Consider the following 26,617-nt stretch of genomic DNA (forward strand, 5'->3'; position numbering starts at 1 on the left):
GCTTATTCGGCAAGAACTATAGCTTGCCGAATAATCAGGAACCCGATCAAATTCACTCAACTCTACTGTAGAGGTGTTCTTGCTTCCAAGCCAATGAAAAAAAGCCTTTGGAAGATCATATGTTTTAATCAAGTTTATAACAAAGCAAAAAATCCGTCATGCAAAATGGAAGCAAATGTGAAGCCCTCAATCTGCATCCCTGTCTCACGGATCCCCACAGACTTGAATGACTGAGTCTGATCACCTATAGGACCTGATTAAGGCCAGAATCACACATTCAATATTTGGACAGTTTTTTATTTCAGTATTTGGCAGCCAAAACCTAGGAGTGGGTGATAAATCTAGAAGTGGTGACGTGTTTCTATTATACTTTTCCTCTGATTGTTCCACTCCTGGGTTTGGCTTACAAATACTGATGTAAAATACTGACCAAATACTGAACGTACGAACGTGGCCTAAGACCTGCTCTGAGTCACAAGGATCTGACTATCAGATCCATGGTTTTAGCGATGTGTGAATACACAAGCGGCTGACATCGCAGGGATAGGCGAGATACAGTATATGGAGGCAGATTTGTCTTCTGGGCAACAACGTGACCATAGCCTGGGAGATGTCATATACAGAAATGGATTTCTCACCATCAAGACGTCTGATATGAGGCACACAGGGATCACTCTCCTCAGCAGTCTATAGCCTGTGTGCCCATATTAATAGTTTAGATAGGTCAAATGTGGTGACAGATTCCCTTTAAGCTGGTTTAAATATCATTGTTCTCGGCAGCAAATTATCCTGTGTAAACATGTGCTGCCGAGAACATTTTTATTCTATGCGCACAGAGTGATTATATTAAAGGGGTTGCCCAGTATAAAATGGCAAGTTTTACAGTCACTCTGTATGATTGCAGATTTGCGAATCCTCCCATGCATGTACTGCACGCTGAGATGGTTCTCCAGTGTCAGCGAGTGCACCCCATATGTATCACCACATGTAGCCTGCACCCTTATATGTACCTCCACATGTAGCATGTGCGGAGCCCCAGGGTCCTGGTTGTCGCAGTGGTATTGCTTTCCTCTCCGGGAGAGTGATGCTACGTTTGGAGGCAAAGAAGGATAACTGCATCCAGGTATCACAAACATGCAACACAATTCACACTCCAGACCACCAGGGGTAGCTTCTGCTCCTATTTATTAGATCGTTCCATATATATTTGGTAGTCTGTAGGGAAAGTTAGTCAGTTGCTGGCTGAGCTCAGCTCATTTAGTTCCAGACCAGAGTCTGGGGAGGACAGAGGGTCAACGGAGCTGTGTATGCCCTCAGAGCTGCAGCTCCCAGAAAGAGACATTGAAAGGCAGAATTGTATTGCAGCGAGCATGAAAGAAGTCGAAGCAAAGGAGAGCATTCCAGAAGGGGACCATCCCCGCCCAGGCTGCCTCCTTCTGAGGCGCAAATTCCCAGTAGCCGGAATACCGAGGGAGTAAGGACCTCTATGTCTTAGTTCAGAGACCGGCAGGACAGCTTATTGCAGGTTACCTGTCCGCACCTACACCCAGGAGGCACGGTGACACCTACAGAGCCGGGTTATCTATAAACAGGCTCAAGTCACCAGTCATACAGGTTTTGTCCTATCCTATATGGGGGACAGAGAGAGCGAAACACCGCATCTGTGAGACCCTTATGTGAAGCCATAGGCAGTAAAGGACTACACCACCGCAGTGCAAGGGAAGGCTACTGATTTCCACCTGGACAAGGGGACTCTAGACTTGCCTCCAAATCGGCTGGACTCTGCCTGTCCTATGATCTGGTGCCCTGGACTGTGGATTCCGAAGTTTTCAGTAAAGGTAAAGAGACTGCAACATTGTGTCCTCGTTCTTCTCTGCGCCTCTCACCATCCACCATATACACACCGGGAAGCCCTGGGGACATACTTCACCTGTGGGAAGTTATACCATCTAGCTGCCATAACATCACCCCAGCGGACCCCTTAACCTTCATCAGGCTGCATAATTTTACAACGTTAACAGGCTGCAGAGGTACAATTGTACCTTCATATATACCTCCACTGTGATATTTGGCCAATATAGTCTGGACCAAACTGCAGAGATGTCATGAAATTTCAGCCCTCTACGGCTTTTCGAAAAAAAGTTATTGCAATTTTAAAACGGAATAATTACAATTGTACCTAGTCAGCCGGATGAAGGTTAAAGACCTTCCCCTTTTACATGGGCGCCCTGGGCCACGGACGGGGTCGCAGCCACAGTGACATCCCCCTGTGAAACAGTAGAACCCGGTACCGAGTACCCCTAGCCCATGGGGCGACTCACTTGCACCCCCCATATGTATCTCCACATATAGCCTGTACCCCCATATGTACGCTGCACATGTAGCTTGCACCCCTATATGTTCCCCCACATATAGCCTACACTCTTTTATAACCCCCACATATAGCCTCCACCACCCGTATGTTCCTCTACATGTAGCCTGCACCCGCATATGTGCCCCCACATGTAGCCTGTTCCCCCATATGTACCTCGACATGTAGTCTGCACCGCTCATATGTACCCCCACATATAGCCTGCACACCAATATGTACAGTGCCTACAAGTAGTATTCAACCCCATGCAGATTTATCAGGTTTACACATTTGGAATTAACTTGGCATTGTGACATTTGGACTGTAGATCAGCCTGGAAGTGTGAAATGCACTGCAGCAAAAAAGAATGTTATTTCTTTGTTTATTTTTTTTTTTAAATTGTGAAAAGTCTTTTCAGAGTGTCATTTATTATTCAACCCCTCAACCCACCAGAATTCTGTTTGGTTCCCCTAAAGTATTAAGAAGTAGTTCAGGCACAAAGAACAATGAGCTTCACATGTTTGGATTAATTATCTCTTTTTCCAGCCTTTTCTGACTATTTTAGACCCTCCCCAAACTTGTCAACAGCACTCATACATGGTCAACATGGGAAAGACAAAGGAGCATTCCAAGGCCATCAGAGACAAGATCGTGGAGGGTCACAAGGCTGGCAAGGGGTACAAAACCCTTTCCAAGGAGTTGGGCCTACCTGTATCCACTGTTGGGAGCATCATCCGGAAGTGGAAGGCTTATGGAACTACTGTTAGCCTTCCACGGCCTGGACAGCCTTTGAAAGTTTCCTCCCTTGCCGAGGCCAGGCTTGTCCGAAGAGTCAAGGCTAACCCAAGGACAACAAGGAAGGAGCTCCGGGAAGATCTCATGGCAGTGGGGACATTGGTTTCAGTCAATACCATAAGTAACGTACTCCACCGCAATGGTCTCCATTCCAGACGATCCCTTAAGGTACCTTTACTTTCAAAGCGTCATGTCAAGGCTCGTCTACAGTTTGCTTATGATCACTTGGAGGACTCTGAGACTGACTGGTTCAAGGTTCTCTGGTCTGATGAGACCAAGATCGAGATTTTTGGTGCCAACCACACACGTGACGTTTGGAGACTGGATGGCACTGCATACGACCCCAAGAATACCATCCCTACAGTCAAGCATGGTGGTGGCAGCATCATGCTGTGGGGCTGTTTCTCAGCCAAGGAGCCTGGCCATCTGGTCCGCATCCATGGGAAGATGGATAGCACGGCCTACCTGGAGATTTTGGCCAAGAACCTCCGCTCCTCCATCAAGGATCTTAAGATGGGTCGTCATTTCATCTTCCAACAAGACAACGACCCAAAGCACACAGCCAAGAAAACCAAGGCCTGGTTCAAGAGGCAAAAAATCAAGGTGTTGCAGTGGCCTAGTCAGTCTCCTGACCTTAACCCAATTGAAAACTTGTGGAAGGAGCTCAAGAATAAAGTCCACATGAGACACCCAAAGAACCTAGATAACTTGGAGAAGATCTGCATGGAGGAGTGGGCCAAGATAACTCCAGAGACCTGTGCCAGCCTGATCAGGTCTTACAAAAGACGATTATTAGCTGTAATTGCAAACAAAGGTTATTCCACAAAATATTAACCCTAGGGGTTGAATAATAATTGACCCACACTTTTATGTTTAAAATTTATAAAAATTTAACTGAGCAACAAAACTTTTTGGTTTGTAAGATTTATGCATCTGTTAATAAATCCTGCTCTTGTTTGAAGTTTGAAGGCTCTAACATATTTGCATCTTATTAAACCTGCTAAATCTGCAGGGGGTTGAATACTACTTGTAGGCATTGTACCTTCAGATGTAGCCTGTACTCCTATATGTACCCCCACGTCTATCTCGCATGCCAATATGTACCCCAACATGTAGCCTGCACACCCATATGTACCTTCAGATGTAGCTTGCACTTCTATATGTACCCCCACGTGTATAGTGCATGCCAATATGTACCCCCACATGTAGCCTGCACCCTATGTACCCCAACATACAGCCTGCACCCCATATGTACTCCCACATCTAGCCTGCAACCCCATATGTACCCCTACATATAGCCTGCAACCCCATGTATCCCTGTTCCCTAATTTACTGTCACCAGTGCGCCTCTTGCTGCTTCCTACTCGGGAAAACATATCACTTGCAATCTGAAGCATGGCCCGTAAGAGTCACATGGACATGACGGCATCTCCGGTCCTTCACCTCTATGATTTATCTTCTTCTGTCAGAGCAGGCAGCTGATCGATGCTCCTCTGTCCATACATCCCCCCAAAAAAAAATATAGATGGTGGTTTTTAAACCTAGTGCAGTGGAAGTAAGAAGAAGGGAAATTTTTTTAAAAATAACTTTTTCCCTTCACGTTGACATCGCCCTTGGCAACCGGGCACCCTATGTGCCGCCCTCAGGTGCCTGGTGGAAAATACAGCCACGGCCACAACGACCATCATTATGTATGGAGAAACATGGGAAGACGTGTAAGCCACAGACCACCAGCCCAACCGTGAAGCACAGAGTTGCCAGCATCATGATATGGGGGTGCCTTACTTCAGGAGGGACTGGAGCGTGGTCTTATTCATTAGTGTTTTGGTTCCAAATTTCATCAGTGTATCAGTTTTTTACCATCAGTGTTTTATCAGTGATTTTCACTGATGAAAAAAAAAAGTTTCTCCTATTCTTTGCAGTGTTAATCACAGATGCCGTAGACTTTTCTCGGTAAATTGAATCCATGACATGGATAAAAAGTAGACATATCTTCCTAATTTTTGCTGGTCTGCAAAAGAACCATGGACATGTGAACAGCTCTATAAACTATAATGGGTAAAACACAGGTAAAAAACACAGATAGAACACGTATGTGCCTCACGGACGTCTGAATGAGGCCGTAATGAAACTCTGCATTGTGTGATAACTGTTATTCCTCCATCTATATATTACTCTTCTCCTTTCAATAGCTACTTGGCATTCAGGGTCTGGTTATTATTCCTGGTATTTCCTCCATTTGGAGTAATTTCTTCTTTTTGTTTCTATTTTCTTGTGTTCTCCAAATGTGAAGCTTGTTTGCTCAATTTTCCATCTAAGATAAACCTAAATCAACAGTTCAGGTTCCTGTCCGTTAAAACTGGTGAGATTTGCTTTGCTAGATGATTTTGGGGCATATTTATGACCAATTTTTTTTTTGTGCAAGTGTTTACTGCCTGGGTAGCGTCCAAGACCAGGCTGAAAAAGATTATCCTCATTTTTGAAAAATTTGATACTTTTACACTTTTATGAAATTTGATGTTAAAAACATTGTAGCACTTTGAGTTTTTACAGTCAGATTTTTTTTAAGTTTTAATTTTGTAGCTTTTTTTAATATTTTTACAATTTTACTTTGTTTTCTATTGTGATAATTCTAGTGTTATTTCTTTTTATTTTATGACATAGATCATTCATAAATTTGTCCCAAAGTCCTTTAGCTTGGAAAAAGTACGCTCAAAAAAAGTGACTTAAAAAATCCCCTGATAATAAATTACCTCCAAGTTGTCAGTTTTTTCCTAAATATTCAGGAGGGAAACCAGAGGAAAGACATGATGCAGTATTATTGAAAAAGGCATGGCAATTACAAGTGACTATGAAAATGTTAGGAAAGTTGTCAGATCCATTTTACCTATTTCCTAAATTAAACTTACCTGCATTGCAACGTTTACAACAGTGATTTACTGCCCTGTATTCACCGTCTGGACAGAGGATTTCTCTCTTCCAGAGCTTCAGTAATATGGAATTGCCAACTTTTTTCTTTATACCTTTGTCTGTTGTATTGTGGTCTTTATTTTCTGCGAATACCACAAAATTTAGAATAAGAGCCTGTAAGAATGAAGAGTCAGAGAAGAGCAGTCAACACCTTCTGTCATATAAAAGGCACATGTGTGCATAAGCGACATAGCTATTCCCAAGAAAATAAAGTTAATATTTTATGGAATCAATTTTTCCAATAAAAGATCGGCTGCTATTTTGCAAGTGATTGTTAGAAAATCAAAATTAACATTAATTAAATAATATAGTAAAACTAGATGGGTATTTCCTGAAGGAACTACAGATAGTGCTTTGGAATGGTGCCCGTGCTGCCCCTGCAAGACTTTCACGCTTGGGTGCCCTTCAGGCGCTGATTTGGTAAGTGGGGCCCCTCAGGGTCCGATTTGGTGGTCGGGGCCCCTCAGGGTCCGATTTGGAGGTCGGGGCCCCTCAGGGTCCGATCTGGAGGTCGGGGCCCCTCAGGGTCCGATCTGGAGGTCGGGGCCCCTCAGGGTCCGATCTGGTGGTCGGGGCCCCTCAGGGTCCGATCTGGTGGTCGGGGCCCCTCAGGGTCCGATCTGGTGGTCGGGGCCCCTCAGGGTCCGATTTGGTGGTCGGGAATCCTCAGGGTCTGATTTGGTGGTCGGGGCCCCTCAGGGTCCGATTTGGTGGTCGGGGCCCCTCAGGGTCCGATTTGGTGGTCGGGGCCCCTCAGGGTCCGATTTGGAGGTCGGGGCCCCTCAGGGTCCGATTTGGTGGTCGGGGCCCCTCAGGGTCCGATTTGGTGGTCGGGGCCCCTCAGGGTCCGATTTGGTGGTCGGGGCCCCTCAGGGTCCGATTTGGTGGTCGGGGCCCCTCAGGGTACGATTTAATGGTCGGGGCCCGTCAGGGTCCGATTTGGTGGTCGGGGCCCCTCAGGGTACGATTTGGTGGTCGGGGCCCCTCGGCCTCCGATTTGGTGGTCGGGGCCCCTCAGGGTACGATTTGGTGGTCGGGGCCCCTCAGGGTACGATTTGGTGGTCGGGGCCCCTCAGGGTCCGATTTGGTGGTCGGGGCCCCTCAGGGTCCGATTTGGTGGTCGGGGCCCCTCAGGGTCCGATTTGGTGGTCGGGGCCCCTCAGGGTCCGATTTGGTGGTCGGGGCCCCTCAGGGTCCGATTTGGTGGTCGGGGCCCCTCAGGGTCCGATTTGGTGGTCGGGGCCCCTCAGGGTCCGATTTGGAGGTCGGGGCCCCTCAGGGTCCGATTTGGAGGTCGGGGCCCCTCAGGGTCCGATTTGGTGGTCGGGGCCCCTCAGGGTCCGATTTGGTGGTCGGGGCCCCTCAGGGTCCGATTTGGTGGTCGGGGCCCCTCAGGGTCCGATTTGGTGGTCGGGGCCCCTCAAGGTCCGATTTGGTGGTCGGGGCCCCTCAGGGTCCGATTTGGTGGTCGGGGCCCCTCAGGGTCCGATTTGGTGGTCGGGGCCCCTCAGGGTCCGATTTGGTGGTCGGGGCCCCTCAGGGTCCGATTTGGTGGTCGGGGCCCCTCAGGGTCCGATTTGGTGGTCGGGGCCCCTCAGGGTCCGATTTGGTGGTCGGGGCCCCTCAGGGTCCGATTTGGTGGTCGGGGCCCCTCGGCCTCCGATTTGGTGGTCGGGGCCCCTCGGCCTCCGATTTGGTGGTCGGGGCCCCTCGGCCTCCGATTTGGAGGTCGGGGCCCCTCGGCCTCCGATTTGGAGGTCGGGGCCCCTCGGCCTCCGATTTGGTGGTCGGGGCCCCTCGGCCTCCGATTTGGAGGTCGGGGCCCCTCGGCCTCCGATTTGGAGGTCGGGGCCCCTCGGCCTCCGATTTGGTGGTCGGGGCCCCTCGGCCTCCGATGTGGTGGTCGGGGCCCCTCGGCCTCCTATTTGGTGGTCGGGGCCCCTCAGGGTCCGATTTGGTGGTCGGGGCCCCTCAGGGTCCGATTTGGTGGTCGGGGCCCCTCAGGGTCCGATTTGGAGGTCGGGGCCCCTCAGGGTCCGATTTGGAGGTCGGGGCCCCTCAGGGTCCTATTTGGTGGTCGGGGCCCCTCAGGGTCCGATTTGGTGGTCGGGGCCCCTCAGGGTCCGATTTGGTGGTCGGGGCCCCTCAAGGTCCGATTTGGTGGTCGGGGCCCCTCAGGGTCCGATTTGGTGGTCGGGGCCCCTCAGGGTCCGATTTGGTGGTCGGGGCCCCTCAGGGTCCGATTTGGTGGTCGGGGCCCCTCAGGGTCCGATTTGGTGGTCGGGGCCCCTCAGGGTCCGATTTGGTGGTCGGGGCCCCTCGGCCTCCGATTTGGTGGTCGGGGCCCCTCAGGGTCCGATTTGGTGGTCGGGGCCCCTCAGGGTCCGATTTGGTGGTCGGGGCCCCTCAGGGTCCGATTTGGTGGTCGGGGCCCCTCAGGGTCCGATTTGGTGGTCGGGGCCCCTCAGGGTCCGATTTGGTGGTCGGGGCCCCTCAGGGTCCGATTTGGAGGTCGGGGCCCCTCAGGGTCCGATTTGGAGGTCGGGGCCCCTCAGGGTCCGATTTGGTGGTCGGGGCCCCTCAGGGTCCGATTTGGTGGTCGGGGCCCCTCAGGGTCCGATTTGGTGGTCGGGGCCCCTCAGGGTCCGATTTGGTGGTCGGGGCCCCTCAGGGTCCGATTTGGTGGTCGGGGCCCCTCAGGGTCCGATTTGGTGGTCGGGGCCCCTCAGGGTCCGATTTGGTGGTCGGGGCCCCTCAGGGTCCGATTTGGTGGTCGGGGCCCCTCAGGGTCCGATTTGGTGGTCGGGGCCCCTCAGGGTCCGATTTGGTGGTCGGGGCCCCTCGGCCTCCGATTTGGTGGTCGGGGCCCCTCGGCCTCCGATTTGGAGGTCGGGGCCCCTCGGCCTCCGATTTGGAGGTCGGGGCCCCTCGGCCTCCGATTTGGTGGTCGGGGCCCCTCGGCCTCCGATTTGGAGGTCGGGGCCCCTCGGCCTCCGATTTGGAGGTCGGGGCCCCTCGGCCTCCGATTTGGTGGTCGGGGCCCCTCGGCCTCCGATTTGGTGGTCGGGGCCCCTCGGCCTCCGATGTGGTGGTCGGGGCCCCTCGGCCTCCTATTTGGTGGTCGGGGCCCCTCAGGGTCCGATTTGGTGGTCGGGGCCCCTCAGGGTCCGATTTGGTGGTCGGGGCCCCTCAGGGTCCGATTTGGAGGTCGGGGCCCCTCAGGGTCCGATTTGGAGGTAGGGGCCCCTCAGGGTCCGATTTGGTGGTCGGGGCCCCTCAGGGTCCGATTTGGTGGTCGGGGCCCCTCGGCCTCCGATTTGGTGGTCGGGGCCCCTCGGCCTCCTATTTGGTGGGCTGGCACCTCAGGGTCCGATTTGGTGGACGGGTCACTTTAAGAGCTGATATTATCTGGCAAACCTGTGTCCTAGTGGGGTCATGTAGAGTTCGTAGGCGTTGGCATAGTAACTGGGTCTGACTGCACATAGCAATGAGCTAATCAGCCAGGTGGCAGTTGGGCTGATTTCTGAGGCAATTTCAAAATAACTGCCACTATAAGCTTATGGCAAGATTTCCCTATTGAAATGCATTGAGACCAAATTTTCTAACGCAAATTGTGCCAAAACTACAAATCCGATCGACACGAAAAATACTTAGCACACCTCCCAGGAACGCTGGCTTCGAAATGACACCTCACTGGAGTCTGTGAGTGCAGCGGTTCGGGCCGCATTAATTGCGGACTGAATAATAATAATAAGAAGAAGAAGAAGAAGTTGACTACGGTGGAATAACAATACAGTGCTTTGTTCCAAAGCACTATAACAATTGTTAATGCAATTTTAGGGCAAATACAAAGGCTTCATCTGCACCCCTTTATGTTACACGCCCTGAGAGTGGTGTTTGACTTTTCTGTAATATAAGGAAAGACTTTTTCAGTAAAAGGAACCTTTTATTTTTTTATTGACATTCTGGAAGATTTGTGGGGAACTTGGTGCTAAAATGAAAGGGCTGCGCCACGTGCCCTTCAATTGTTTTTGGCTTACCTTAAGTGCACTTTGTATTTTGTATAGTTGTCAACGTTTGTATTTTAGCCCCATCCCTACATCATCTAATTTATGAGTGATGTTTGCATAAAAGATTACCCTTTTACCCAACGATTGTTTCTCAAAAATCAGTACAGTTCTGGCAAATTCAGGAATTTTTAAAGGGAACCTGTCAGCAGGATTGTGCTCAGAACCTACAGAGAGTGTCAGGTCGGCGGCGTTACACTGATTAGAATGATACCTTGGTTGATGAAATCCGTCTTGTGGTTGTTGTTTAATTTTTATTTTCAGTTTTGAGTTAATGATATGCCCGTGCTCTGGGGCGGCCAGTGGGGGGGGGGGGGGGGGTGTCTTCATGCGGTGCTCTGCTTAGATATTCATAACGAAGACTGCTGACAGATCACCGATTCCCTGTTTTATATACTGAATATTATATGTATTTTTAAAAAAAATCACATTCAGCAGACAGGCGGCGGCCGTGCCTGAGCTGCAGCATGATCGCATCTATAGTATGCATATTGGATTACCGATTGATGCTACTGAGCAGACGCAACCAGCACCATTTTGAGAAAGATTTATTTTTTCAGAATAAATTTATATCACTAAATAAAATAATTTAACCCCTTAGTGACAGAGCCAATTTGGTACTAAATGACCGAGCCAATTTTTACAATTCTGACCACTGTCCCTTTATGAGGTTATAACTCTGGAACGCTTTAATGGATCCCGCTGATTCTGAGATTGTTTTTTCGAGACATATTGTACTTCATGTTAGTGGTAACATTTCTTCGATATTACTTGCAATTATTTATGAAAAAAACGGAAATATGGCGAAACTTTTTAAAATTTTGCAATTTTCATACTTTGTATTTTTATGCCCTTAAATCAGAGAGATATGTCACGAAAAATAGTTAATAAATAACATTTCCCACATGTCTACTTTACATAAGCACAATTTTGGAACCAAAATTTTTTTTTGTTAGGGAGTTATAAGGGTTAAAAGTTGACCAGCAATTTCTCATTTTTACAACACCATTTTTTTTAGGGACCACATCTCATTTGAAGTCATTTTGAGGGGTCTATATGATAGAAAATAACCAAGTGTGACACCATTCTAAAAACTACACCCCTCAAGGTTCTAAAAACCACATTCAAGAAGTTTATTAACCCTAACCATAAATTTTATTGTGCAATTTCTCCTGAATACGCCGATACCACATATGTGGGGGTAAACCACTGTTTCGACGCACCGCAGAGCTTGGAAGTGAAGGAGCGCCGTTTGACTTTTTCAATGCAGAATTGGCTGGAATTGAGATTGGATGCCATGTCACGTTTAGAGAGCCCCTGATGTGCCTAAACAGTGGAAACCCCCCACAAGTGACACCATTTTGGAAACTTGGAAACTAGACCCCTTAAGGAACTTATCTAGATGTGTGATGAGCACTTTGAACCCCCAGGTGCTTCACATAACGTTATAACGTAGAGCCGTGAAAATAAAAAATCGCATTTGTTTACACAAAAATGATCTTTTCGCCCACAAATTCTTATTTTGACAAGGGTAACAGGAGACATTAGACCACAAAAGTTGTTGTGCAATTTCTCCTGAGTACGTCGATACCCCATATGTGGGGGTAAACCACTGTTTGGGCGCACCGCAGAGCTTGGAAGAGAAGGAGTGCCGTTTTACTTTTTCAATGTAGAATTGGCTGGAATTGAGATCGGACACCATGTCGCGTTTGGAGAGCCCCTGATGTGCCTAAACAGTGGAAACCCCCCACAAGTGACACTATTTTGGAAACTGGTCCCATTAAGGAACTTATCTAGATGTGTGGTGAGCACTTAAAAACCCCAGGTGCTTCACAGAAGTTTATAACGTAGAGCCGTGAAAATTAAAAACTCGCATTTTTTCTACAAAAATGATATTTTTGCCCCCTAAATTTTTATTTTCACAAGGGTAACAGGAGAAATTAGACCACAAAAGTTGTTGTGCAATTTCTCCTGAGTACGTCGATACCCAATATGTGAGGCTAAACCACTGTTTGGGCGCACCGCAGAGCTTCGAAGAGAAGGAGTGCCGTTTTACTTTTTCAATGTAGAATTGGCTGGAATTGAGATCGGACGCCATGTCGCGTTTGGAGAGTCCCTGATGTACCTAAACAGTAGAAACCCCCCACAAGTGACCCCATTTTGGAAACTAGAGCCCCCATGGAACTTATCTAGATGTGTGGTGAGAACTTTGAATGCCCAAGTGCTTCACAGAAGTTTATAATGCAGAGTCGTGAATATAGAAAATATTTTTTTTCCACAAAAAAGATTTTTTAGCCCCCAAGTTTTTATTTTCACAAGGGTAACAAGAGAAATTGGACCCCAAAAGTTGTTGTCCAATTTGTCCTGAGTATGCTGGTACCCCATATGTGGGGGTAAACCACTGTTTGGGTGCACGGCAGAGCTCAGAAGGGAGTGAGCATCATTTGACTTTTTGAGCGCAAAATTGGCTGTCGTGTTTGGAGACCCCCTGATGTACCTAAACAGTGGAAACCCCCCAATTCTAACTCCAACCCTAACCCCAACCCGATCCATAATCCTAATCACAACCCTAACGATAATCACAACCCTAACCCCAAAACAACCCTAAAGTCAACCCTAACCATAACCCTAATCAAAACCCTAAATCCAAAACACACCCCTAATCCTAATCTCAACCCTAACCTCAAACCTAACCCTAATCCCAATACACCCCTAATCCCAACCCTAACCTTAACCCTAATCCCAAACCTAACCCTAATCCCAAGCGTAACCCTAATGCCAACCCTAACCCTAATACCAACTCTAATCCAAACCCTAACCCTAATCCCAACTCTAACCCTATCTTTAGCCGCAACCCTAGCCCTAACTTTAGCCCCAACCCTAGCCCTAACCCTAACCCTAAATTTAGCCCCAACCCTAGCCCTAAGGCTACTTTCACACTTGCGTCGTTTGGCATCTGTCGCAATCCGTCGTTTTCGACAAAAAATGGATCCTGCAAATGTGCCCGCAGGATGCGTTTTTTGCCCATAGACTTGTATTGCCGACGGATCGCGACGGATGGCCACACATCGCGTCCGTTGTGCACTTGTGTTTTGGCGGACTGTCGGCACAAAAAAACGTTCAATGTAACGTTTTTTTGTACGTCGCGTCCACCATTTCCGACCACGCATGCGTGGCCGTAACTCCGCCCCCTCCTCCCCAGGACATAGACTGGGCAACGGATGCATTGAAAAACTCCATCCGCTGCCCACATTGTGCACAATTTTCACAACGTGCATCGGTATGTCGGGCCGACGCATTGCGACGGCCCCGTACCGATGCAAGTGTGAAAGAAGCCTAACCCTAAATTTAGCACCAACCCTAATGCTATATTTAGCCCCAACCCTAACCCTATTCCTAAATTTAGCCCCAACCCTAACCTTAACCCTAAATTTAGCCCCAACCCTAACCCTAAATTTAGCCCCAACTCTAACCCTAAATTTAGCCCCCAACCCGAACCCTAACCCTAATTTTATCCCCTACTGCTTTCTCCTGCTGGCTGGCAGATGGCGACAGTTGGCGGGTGCACTGCGCATGCGCCCGCCATTTTCTTTCCCAAAGAAGAAGCCGGCGGGCAGGAGAGGACGCAGGAGGACCCAGGGACACCGGTAAGTATAATAGGGTCCCCGATTCCCCTTATTTCTCTGTCCTCTGATGTGCGATCACATCAGAGGACAGAGAATTACACATCGCTTTTTTTTTTGCGACTGCTGGTAAACAGTTAATTACCGGCGATCGCAAAACAGGGGTCGGTAAAAACCGACCCCAATCATGTTCTTTGGGGTCTCGGCTACCCCTGGCAGCCGAGACCCCAAAGATCCTCCCGGTGCCGGCCGGCGGGCACACTGCGCATGCGCCCGCCATTTTTTGCCGGAAAAAGATGGCGGCGCCCATCGGGAGCCACGAGGAGCACCGGGGGGAGACAGGTGAGTATCGGGGGGCTATCGGGACCCCATTTCTCTGTCCTCTGATGTGCGATCACATCGGAGGACAGAAAAATTAAAAGATAAATCGCGTTTTTGTTTTTTTTTTGCGATCGCCGGTAAACGGTTAATTACCAGCGATCGCAACTCGGGGGTCGGTAAAACCCCCCCTGAATCATGTTCTCTGGGGTCTTGGCTACCCACGGCAACTGAGACCCCAGAGAAAATCTGACTCTGGGGGGCGCTATTCACTTTTTCCACAGCGCTGTTAATTAACGGCGCTGTGGTTTAAGTACCCTTAACTGCCGCTGTTAAAAGGTGTATCGGCGGTCGTTAAGGGGTTAATGCATATTATACATGCATTCATGCTGCAGTGCAGATGCCGCCGCTGGCGCCTGCATGCTAAATGTGATCTTTTTTTCAATACATATTATATTCAGTATGTAAAATAGGGGGCAGGTAAGTGAGGGATCAGTGACCTGTCAGAAGCCATACACATGAATACCTAATGAGAGCACCACATGAAGACCCCCAGAGGCCGCCACGGACCACGAGCATATCATTAACTGAAAACTACAAATAAAGATTAAACAACAACCACAAGACGGATTTCATCAACCAAGGTATCATTTTAATCAGTATAACGGCGCTGACCTGACACTGACTGTAGGTTACTGTGCACAATCCTGCTGACAGGTTCCCTTTAAGAAGGGGTGTTTTTTGGGGGCACCAGATACAGTACAGGCCAAAAGTTTGGACACACATTCTCATTTAAAGATTTTTCTGTATTTTCATGACTATGAAAATTGGACATTCACACTGAAGGCATAAAAACTATGAATTAACACATAGATCAGATGACCTGGCCTCCACAGTCACCAGACCTGAACCCACTCGAGATGGTTTGGGGTGAGCTGGACCGCAGAGTGAAGGCAAAAGGGCCAACAAGTGCTAAGCATCTCTGGGAACTCCTTCACGATTGTTCGAAGACTATTCCCGGTGACTACCTCTTGAAGCTCATTAAGAGAATGCCAAGAGTGTGCAAAGCAGTCATCAAAGCAAAAGGTGGCTACTTTGAAGAACCTAGAATATAAGACATAATTTCAGTTGTTTCACACTTTTTTGTTAAGTATATAATTCCACATGTGTTAATTCATAGTTTTGATGCCTTCAGTGTGAATGTACAATATTCATAGTCATGAAAATACAGAAAAATCTTTAAATGAGAAGGTGTGTCCAAATGTTTGGTCTGTATTGTATATCAGTTAAAACCATGTCCTGAGAGGGCCCAAATCCCAAATGCATAGACACCAGTATTATAGATGGCCCATTACCAGTGGAGGACTAGAGATGGAGGCAAAGAAGCTACAAGTTAAGGAGAATCTGTCAGCAGGTTTCTGCTACCTCATCTGAGAGCAGTATGATATAGGCAAAGAAAAGCTGACTCCAACAAGGTATTGCTTAGATTACTGGGTTCTGACACAATCAGGGTAGTTAGATTTAAGAATGCAGCAGAGCTGAGATACCTGACCCCGCCTACACCACAGCTAACTCCGCCCACACAGGCTCTTATTCTACATAGCTATAGACAGTGAGGTGTTTATCACAGGAGGGGACAGAGTTGAACTTAAAGACATGCTGCTCACAGCAATGGTAATCACAAGGTCAATAAAGCTACAGTCGAAGTAAACAACATCATACAGCCGGATATGTGACACATCCTTATGTTCAGTGGTTTAACCCCTACCTCATGTTGTCCTCAGTTTACACAGCAAAAACCTGCTGACGGATTTCCTTTAAGGCAGACACATGTCTGTAGACTACATTTCTCAAGAGGCAGAGCTGTGTAAGTTCCACAGTGTGTAATGATAATGGTAGGACCAAATATACAAATGATCACATAAAGTGACTGCAAGTAATGTATTAGAGTTCCACCAGTAGTGTGGCAATGATCAAATCCTTAAATGTATAGCAATACCCAGTCAATAACGTATAATCATATAAAACCCCTACAGATAAGAGAAGAGCAACCAGTCCAGTAAGGCTACTTTCACATTTCCGTTTATTTGGATCCGTGACAATGCGTCATTTTGGTAAAAAAAAAAACCCATCCTGCAAATTTGCACGCAGGATGCGTTTTTTTCCCATAGACTTGTATTGCCGACGGATCGCGACGTATGGCCACACATCGCGTCCGTTGTGCACTGGATGCGTCGGGTTTTGGCGGCCCGTCGCCTCGGAAAAACTTTCAAGGGAAAGTTTTTCCATACGTCGCATCCAGTGTTTCACACTGCACATGACCAGCAGGAAATATCGCACTCACGATCTTTCCTGCTGGGCAGCGCAAATGGAAATGTGAAAGAAAACACTTCCGTCGGTACGTCGCGCAGACGCTTCGTGACGGCCCCATACCGACGGAAATGTGAAAGAAGCCTTAAGTAAGTATGGGCATGTACACTACATCATATATTGTTTTAAACCAGTAGCCCACTAAGATAATAACCCAGGTACATTAATCACAGTTCATACCCAAAGATGTGCAAAAACAGAGTAAAACGAAAAGTTAATGCAGATACTAATACACAAAACAAAGTATGCACATAGCTCGACGTGTTTCTCCTCCAGTGGTTTCATCAGGAGAGCATACTTTAGTGTCTAACAAAATGCACAAAAGAATTAATTGGACATAGCTTAGAAATGTATTAAATGAATCAGATGATGCAGCAGCAGGGGCACAAAGTCCTTCCATGTCTGCCTGGAAATCGATGTCCACCATCATATAGTCAAAAGCCTATAAGATCCCAAGATCTCAGGCCACGCCCCCTGCTCAGAGCAGGCTCAGAGCTGCTGCATGAGTCATTCAAAGCACAGACAGGAAATCTCTACTCTGTGCTTTGAATGGACTGTAACAATTACTCAGGAGCTGGAGGTCACACCACCACATTACAGCTGAAAAACAGACAGGAGTTTAACAGGAAATAAATTATGAAGTTTCTTCATTTTTCCTTGGTGCTTTAATAATTTATATGCTAAGAAAATACCTTTAAAATTATGTTTTAACATATATTCTGAAAGGGCTCTTTTAAAAGAAAAAAGGAGGGCAACTGACTATAGCAAGGAATTTCCAGCATTGCAATGGTGAAGAGTCATATTGAGCTTAGTTCCCAGTTTAGGGTGGTATGCAGTAGAGAAACATTGTATTTTGCAGACATAAAATTGACTCACATACAGATATACATAAGACGATAAATATAGTGGGTTCATTTTAAGTGATATCTTCTTAGAATGGGTTGTCATGTGTATACATGAGATATAACACTATTTCTGGCCATTACAATATATGACTTGTCTTCTGCATTGTTCACCAGTTTTATCCTCTCCAGGCAATATCTCTAATTGTCAGCCGTCTCCAAGTCCTCAGTCAGACATCCATGTTGCACATACCTGTTATATTTGCATAGTTTTTCTTCTGTTTTCAAAGTCACTAAACTATCTGGCCTACACAATGCATAATTAGCATATCAGTACACATCACTAGTCATCAATGATAACAGCACAATATGTTTTATCAAATATCAGCTTACAATTCAATATCACAGGCTTACACAAACATAAGTCTACATGACAGTCTATCCTTTCTGGCTTGCTAAAAATAGTCATCTGGTTATACAATGCTGCATCTCCACACATATTTCCTATTATTGACCAGGCTTGCTTTTTCGTTTATCCTGAGCTCTCTGCTCCTGACCCTCAGACCACCTGACTATGCTTCTGTCTTGCCAACCTGTACCCTGTACCCAAGTCTGCAGTAGTATCTAGTCTCTACCGGCAGTTATTTCTCACCATCAGATGCTCTAGTAAATATCTGGTAGACAGTTAGTCACTGCCCTACAGGGTAAACCCGACCTGTGACACAGTGGTCGAGTTTACCCTGCGGGGCAATGTTATAGTGTAAAAAAAAAATATTCAGATGTGTAAAAAAAAAAAAAAAAATTAAATTCCTATATAAAAAAAAATATATATATATATTGTTCCCATAAATACATTTCTTTATCTAAATTAAAAAAACAATAAAAGTACACATATTTAGTATCGCGGCATCCGTAACGACCCGACCTGTAAAACTGTCCCACTAGTTAACCCCTTCAGTGAATACCGTAAAAAAAGAAATAAAAAACAAGGCAAAAAACAACGCTTTATTATCATACTGCCGAACAAAAAGTGGAATAACACGCAATCAAAAAGACGGATATAAATAACCATGGTACCGCTGAAAACGTCATCTTGTCCCTCAAAAAACGAGATGCCATACAGCATCATCAGCGAAAAAATTAAAAAGTTAGTTATAGTCCTCAGAATAAAGCGATGCAAAAATAATAATTTTTTCTATAAAATAGTTTTTATCGTATAAAAGCGCCAAAACATAAAAAAATATAAATGAGGTATCGCTGTAATCGTACTGACCCGAAGAATAAAACTGCTTTATCGATTTTACCAGACGTGTAACGGTATAAACACCCCCTCCCCCCCAAAAAAAAGAAATTTATGGACAGGTGGTTTTTGGTCATTCTGCCTTACAAAAATTGGAATAAAAGGCGATCAAAAAATGTCACGTGCCCGAAAATGTCACCAATAAAAATGTCAACTCGTCCCGCAAAAAACAAGACCTCACATGACTCTGTGGACCAAAATATGGAAAAATTATAGCTCTCAAAATGTGGTAACGCAAAAACTATTTTTTGCAATAAAAAGCGTCTTTTAGTGCGCGACGGCTGCCAATCATAAAAATCCGCTATAAAACCCGATATAAATAGTAAATCAAACCTCCCTTCATCACCCCCTTAGTTAGGGAAAAATAAAGAAAATGTATTTATTTCCATTTTCCCATTAGGGTTAGGGTTAGGGCTAGGGTTAGGGTTAGGGCTAGGGTTAGGGCTAGGGTTAGGGTTGGGGCTAGGGTTAGGATTGGGACTAGGGTTAGGGTTTGGATTACAATTACGGTTGGAATTAGGGTTAGGGGTGTGTCAGGGTTATGGGTGTGGTTAGGGTTATGGTTGGGATTAGGGTTAGGGGTGTGTTGGGGTTAGGGTTTCAGTTAGAATTGGGGGTTTCCACTGTTTAGGCACATCAGGGCTCTCCAAACGCAACATGGTGTTCCATCTCAATTCCAGTAAATTTTGCATTGAAAAGTCAAACGGTGCTCCTTCCCTTCCGAGCTCTGCCATGCGCCCAAACAGTGGTTTACCCCCGCATATGGGGTATCAGAGTACTCAGGACAAATTGCACAACTTTCAAGGTCCAATTTCTTCTCTTACCCTTGGAAAAAATAAAAAATTGGGGGCGAAAAGATCATTTTTGTGAAAAAATATGATTTTTTATTTTTACGGCTCTGCATTATAAACTTCTGTGAAGCACTTGGTGGGTCAAAGTGCTCACCACACATCTAGATAAGTTCCTTAGGGGGTCTACTTTCCAAAATGGTGTCACTTGTGGGGGGTTTCAATGTTTAGGCACATCAGGGGCTCTCCAAACGCAACATGGTGTCCCATCTCAATTCCAGTCAATTTTGCATTGAAAAGTCAAACAGCGCTCCTTCCCTTCCAAGCTCTGCATGCGCCCAAACAGTGGTTTACCTCCACATATGGGGTATCTGCGTACTCAGGACAAATTGTACAGCAACTTTTGAGGTCCATTTTCTCCTGTTACCCTTGGTAAAGTAAAACAAATTGGAGCCGAAGTAAATTTTTTGTGAAAAAAGTTAAATGTTCATCTTTCTTTAAACATTCCAAAAATTCCTGTGAAACACCTGAAGAGTTAATAAACTTCTTAAATGTGGTTTTGAGCACCTTGAGGGGTGCAATTTTTATAATGGTGTCACACTTGGGTATTTTCTATCATATAGACCCCTCAAAATGACTTGAAATGAGATGTGGTCCCTAAAAAAATGGTTTTGTAAAAATGAGAAATTGCTGGTCAAAGTTTAACCCTTATAACTCCCTAACAAAAAAAATTTTGGTTCCAAAATTGTGCTGATGTAAAGTAGACATGTGGGAAATGTTACTTATTAAGTATTTTGTGTAACATATCTCTGTGATTTAAGGGCATAAAAATTCAAAGTTGGAAAATTGCGAAATTTTCTAAATGTTCGCCAAATTTCCATTTTTTTTCACAAATAAATGCAGGTAATATCAAAGAAATTTTACCACTATCATGAAGTACAATATGTCACGAGAAAACAATGTCAGAATAACCGGGATCCCTTGAAGCGTTCCAGAGTTATAACATCATAAAGGGACAGTGGTCAGAACTGTAAAAATTGGCCCGGTCATTAACGTGCAAACCACCCTTGGGGGTAAAGGGTTAAAGCAAGTGCAAAGTAAAAAAAAAATTAAAAACATAAAAAAATATATAAGAATTCAAATCACCCTCCATTCGCTTCATTCAAAATAAAACAATAATTTAAAAAAACACATATTTGGTATCTCCACATTCAGAATTGCCCGATCTTTTAATATAAAAAGAATTAATCAGATCGGTAAACGGCGTAACAAGAAAAAAAATCAAAACAACAGAATTATATTTTTTTGGTCACCGCAACATTGCATTGAAATCCAGTAAAAGGAAATTAAAAGATTGTATCTACACCAAAATGGTATCAATAAAAAAAGTCAGCTCAGCACCCCAAAAATAAGAACCCAGACCCAGATCACGAAAAATGGAGACACTACGGGTCTCAGAAAATGGCTTTTTTTTTACTTAGAAAGTTTGGATTTTTTTCACCACTTGAATAAAAAAAACTATACATTTTTGGTATCTATGAACTCGTATTGACCTGGAGAATCATAACGGCAGGTCAGCTTTAGCATATAGTGAATATGGTAAAAAACAAAGTTAAAAACAATTGTGCAATTGCACTTTTCTTTGCAATTTCACCGCACTTTGAATTTTTTTCCCATTTTCCAGTACACTATATGACAAAACCAATGGTGTCGTTTAAAATTACAACTCTTCCCGCAAAAACATGCCCTCACATGGGCTTACTGACAGAAAAATAAAAAAGTTATGACTCTAGAAAGAAGGGGAGCAAAACACAGAAACTCTAAAATGGAAAAACCCAAGGTGGTAAAGAGGTTAACTGAACTTTATGAAATTTCAATGTATTTATTTTAATAGCTTCACTTGCTGTTAGTGAGAGGAAATATTCTTCTCTACACCCACAGGCTTGAAACAGACCAAAAACCCACAGAGGAGCTTTTACTTCTATTCTAGATAATACTTTTTGAGCAAAACACCCTGGATTACATTTTACCATTTGATATACAGTGATACATTGTAAAAAAAAACCATAAATGTTGAAGTTTAATGCTCAAAAAATTGCTTTCATTGATTGTAGCAAAACCCCTGGTTTTTAGTTTCAAGTTATGAGAGATTTGCAATGATGAATAATACAGATTTCTTGCTCCATCTGTGCCAAAAAATTGTCATACAAGCCTTGTACTTATTAGTATGTTATAGACACTTTTCACAGCCAATTAAGTAGGCAAGGATTAGCAGAGCAGGCTGTGGCTTAGTGAAAATGGGGCATGACTCAAAATATGACAATATGTTCCAAAAGTTCATACAAATCTTATAGAAAACTGCTGATGTACATACAGTAAGCCAACTAACATGTTGAAAAGTGTCAAAGATGCATAAAAATTATCTTCCAGCTCTAGCCACTGTTATACATTTTGCCCATTTTCATAAATTTAGTCTAAGCTTCGTGTGTTTAAATATTAGACAGGATTGATATTTGCAAACCATAAAAACTTTTTTTGCATCTAGATAACCACTTTATTGACTCACAGGTAAGTTCCTGCTTCAACCACAGTTATTATAGTTGTCAATAATCTGCACAACGCCCCGAAAAGCAAATAACTACTTATCCTCCAAGTGCTAACGAAAGAGGTAATTTACCAACCAAGCCAGTAAAGTCCAAGGGGTCCAAATATTCAGTCAATAATTTTTACCTACTGGGCCACCTACATGGAAACTTACATCCAAACATTAAGGCCCCGATTCATCAAGACCGGCGTTGTTCACTAGTGATGAGCGAATATGCTCGTATAACATGTCACCCAAGCATGCTCGGATGACACGTTATACGAGCATCTATCTGAGTATCTTGGGTGTGCTCGGATAATATATTCAAGTCCCTGAGACTGCATATTTGCGGCAGAAGACAGCCTCAACACATGTGGGGATGCTGTTATGATAAGGTAATTCAGTACCACAATGGACATAGAAGTAAGAGCACATACAGTGACCTGACAATAACCCAAAAACATAGAACGAGCTCTGAGACGTGGGAACTCTGCTGACCGCAATCCCTAATCCTCTCCAAACACACTAGAGGCAGCCGTGGATTGCGCCTAACGCTCCCTATGCAACTCGGCACAGCCTGAGAAACTAGCTAGCCTGAAGATAGAAAATAAGCCTACCTTGCCTCAGAGAAATACCCCAAAGGAAAAGGCAGCCCCCACATATAATGACTGTGAGTTAAGATGAAAAGACAAACGTAGAGATGAAATAGATTTAGCAAAGTGAGGCCCGACTTTCTGAACAGAGCGAGGATAGGAAAGGTAACTTTGCGGTCAACACAAAACCCTACAAAAACCACGCAAAGGGGGCAAAAAGACCCTCTGTACCGAACTAACGGCACGGAGGTACACCCTCTGCGTCCCAGAGCTTCCAGCAAGCAGGAAAAAACAAATAGACAAGCTGGACAGAAAAAAACAGCAAACAAAATAGCAAAGCAGAACTTAGCTATGCAGAGCAGCAGGCCACAGGAACGGTCCAGGAGGAAACAGGTCCAATACTAGAACATTGACTGGAGGCCAGGATCAAAGCACTAGGTGGAGTTAAATAGAGCAGCACCTAACGACTTCACCACATCACCTGAGGAAGGAAACTCAGAAGCCGCAGTACCACTTTCCTCCACCAACGGAAGCTCACAGAGAGAAACAGCCGAAGTACCACTTGTGACCACAGGAGGGAGCTCTGCCACAGAATTCACAACAGTACCCCCCCTTGAGGAACCCTCAACAGAGCCCCCAGGATGACCAGGATGAGCCATATGAAAGGCACGAACAAGATCGGGAGCATGGACATCAGAGGCAAAGACCCAGGAATTATCTTCCTGAGCATAACATAGTAACATAGTAACATAGTAACATAGTTAGTAAGGCCGAAAAAAGACATTTGTCCATCCAGTTCAGCCTATATTCCATCATAATAAGTACCCAGATCTACGTCCTTCTACAGAACCTAATAATTGTATGATACAATATTGTTCTGCTCCAGGAAGACATCCAGGCCTCTCTTGAACCCCTCGACTGAGTTCGCCATCACCACCTCCTCAGGCAAGCAATTCCAGATTCTCACTGCCCTAACAGTAAAGAATCCTCTTCTATGTTGGTGGAAAAACCTTCTCTCCTCCAGACGCAAAGAATGCCCCCTTGTGCCCGTCACCTTCCTTGGTATAAACAGATCCTCAGCGAGATATTTGTATTGTCCCCTTATATACTTATACATGGTTATTAGATCGCCCCTCAGTCGTCTTTTTTCTAGACTAAATAATCCTAATTTCGCTAATCTATCTGGGTATTGTAGTTCTCCCATCCCCTTTATTAATTTTGTTGCCCTCCTTTGTACTCTCTCTAGTTCCATTATATCCTTCCTGAGCACCGGTGCCCAAAACTGGACACAGTACTCCATGTGCGGTCTAACTAGGGATTTGTACAGAGGCAGTATAATGCTCTCATCATGTGTATCCAGACCTCTTTTAATGCACCCCATGATCCTGTTTGCCTTGGCAGCTGCTGCCTGGCACTGGCTGCTCCAGGTAAGTTTATCATTAACTAGGATCCCCAAGTCCTTCTCCCTGTCAGATTTACCCAGTGGTTTCCCGTTCAGTGTGTAATGGTGATATTGATTCCCTCTTCCCATGTGTATAACCTTACATTTATCATTGTTAAACCTCATCTGCCACCTTTCAGCCCAAGTTTCCAACTTATCCAGATCCATCTGTAGCAGAATACTATCTTCTCTTGTATTAACTGCTTTACATAGTTTTGTATCATCTGCAAATATCGATATTTTACTGTGTAAACCTTCTACCAGATCATTAATGAATATGTTGAAGAGAACAGGTCCCAATACTGACCCCTGCGGTACCCCACTGGTCACAGCGACCCAGTTAGAGACTATACCATTTATAACCACCCTCTGCTTTCTATCACTAAGCCAGTTACTAACCCATTTACACACATTTTCCCCCAGACCAAGCATTCTCATTTTGTGTACCAACCTCTTGTGCGGCACGGTATCAAACGCTTTGGAAAAATCGAGATATACCACGTCCAATGACTCACCGTGGTCCAGTCTATAGCTTACCTCTTCATAAAAACTGATTAGATTGGTTTGACAGGAGCGATTTCTCATAAACCCATGCTGATATGGAGTTAAACAGTTATTCTCATTGAGATAATCCAGAATAACATCCCTCAGAAACCCTTCAAATATTTTACCAACAATAGAGGTTAGACTTACTGGCCTATAATTTCCAGGTTCACTTTTAGAGCCCTTTTTGAATATTGGCACCACATTTGCTATGCGCCAGTCCTGCGGAACAGACCCTGTCGCTATAGAGTCACTAAAAATAAGAAATAATGGTTTATCTATTACATTACTTAGTTCTCTTAGTACTCGTGGGTGTATGCCATCCGGACCCGGAGATTTATCTATTTTAATCTTATTTAGCCGGTTTCGCACCTCTTCTTGGGTTAGATTGGTGACCCTTAATATAGGGTTTTCATTGTTTCTTGGGATTTCACCTAGCATTTCATTTTCCACCGTGAATACCGTGGAGAAGAAGGTGTTTAATATGTTAGCTTTTTCCTCGTCATCTACAACCATTCTTTCCTCACTATTTTTTAAGGGGCCTACATTTTCAGTTTTTATTCTTTTACTATTGATATAGTTGAAGAACAGTTTGGGATTAGTTTTACTCTCCTTAGCAATGTGCTTCTCTGTTTCCTTTTTGGCAGCTTTAATTAGTTTTTTAGATAAAGTATTTTTCTCCCTATAGTTTTTTAGAGCTTCAATGGTGCCATCCTGCTTTAGTAGTGCAAATGCTTTCTTTTTACTGTTAATTGCCTGTCTTACTTCTTTGTTTAGCCACATTGGGTTTTTCCTATTTCTAGTCCTTTTATTCCCACAAGGTATAAACCGCTTACACTGCCTATTTATAACCCTTCCACTTAACCAGATACTGGAGTTTCCGTCTAGAAACACGAGAATCCAAAATCTTCTCCACAATATACTCCAACTCCCCCTCCACCAAAACCGGGGCAGGAGGGTCAACAGATGGAACCATAGGTGCCACGTATCTCCGCAACAATGACCTATGGAATACGTTATGTATGGAAAAAGAATCTGGAAGGGTCAGACGAAAAGACACAGGATTAAGAACCTCAGAAATCCTATACGGACCAATGAAACGAGGTTTAAACTTAGGAGAGGAAACCTTCATAGGAATATGACGAGAAGATATGACGAGAAGATAACCAAACCAAATCCCCAACACTTGGGGATCCTAGTTAATGATAAACTTACCTGGAGCAGCCAGTGCCAGGCAGCAGCTGCCAAGGCAAACAGGATCATGGGGTGCATTAAAAGAGGTCTGGATACACATGATGAGAGCATTATACTGCCTCTGTACAAATCCCTAGTTAGACCGCACATGGAGTACTGTGTCCAGTTTTGGGCACCGGTGCTCAGGAAGGATATAATGGAACTAGAGAGAGTACAAAGGAGGGCAACAAAATTAATAAAGGGGATGGGAGAACTACAATACCCAGATAGATTAGCGAAATTAGGATTATTTAGTCTAGAAAAAAGACGACTGAGGGGCGATCTAATAACCATGTATAAGTATATAAGGGGACAATACAAATATCTCGCTGAGGATCTGTTTATACCAAGGAAGGTGACGGGCACAAGGGGGCATTCTTTGCGTCTGGAGGAGAGAAGGTTTTTCCACCAACATTGAAGAGGATTCTTTACTGTTAGGGCAGTGAAAATCTGGAATTGCTTGCCTGAGGAGGTGGTAATGGCGAACTCAGTCGAGGGGTTCAAGAGAGGCCTGGATGTCTTCCTGGAGCAGAACAATATTGTATCATACAATTATTAGGTTCTGTAGAAGGACGTAGATCTGGGGATTTATTATGATGGAATATAGGCTGAACTGGATGGACAAATGTCTTTTTTCGGCCTTACTGACTATGTTACTATGTTACTATGTTAAGACGAAGTCGGGGACCCACACAGCGTCTGCGATTAGCGAAACATTGAGCCTTCTCCTGGGACAAGTTCAAATTGTCCACTACATGAGTCCAAATCTGCTGCAACCTGTCCACCACAGTATCCACACC

At 45.0% G+C, this 26,617-nt stretch overlaps 1 protein-coding gene across 2 annotated transcripts in view; it reads right to left on the minus strand.

Annotated features, from left to right (window-relative positions):
- FAS (Fas cell surface death receptor) overlaps positions 1-26,617 on the minus strand; it is a 92,789-nt gene that overhangs the window by 44,958 nt on the left and 21,214 nt on the right. Inside the window, exons 2-3 of one of the 2 annotated variants that reach the window (XM_069753500.1) lie at positions 9,775-9,852; positions 6,055-6,229 (exon numbers count right to left, since the gene is read on the minus strand). In XM_069753500.1, coding sequence (XP_069609601.1) covers positions 6,055-6,229; positions 9,775-9,852 — 253 coding nt within the window. The remainder of the gene's footprint in view (positions 1-6,054; positions 6,230-9,774; positions 9,853-26,617) is intronic. The other variant, XM_069753501.1, reaches the window with a different exon arrangement.

This window comes from Ranitomeya imitator, chromosome 2 (genome assembly GCF_032444005.1).
Source record: "Ranitomeya imitator isolate aRanImi1 chromosome 2, aRanImi1.pri, whole genome shotgun sequence".
Lineage (NCBI taxonomy): Eukaryota > Metazoa > Chordata > Amphibia > Anura > Dendrobatidae > Ranitomeya > Ranitomeya imitator.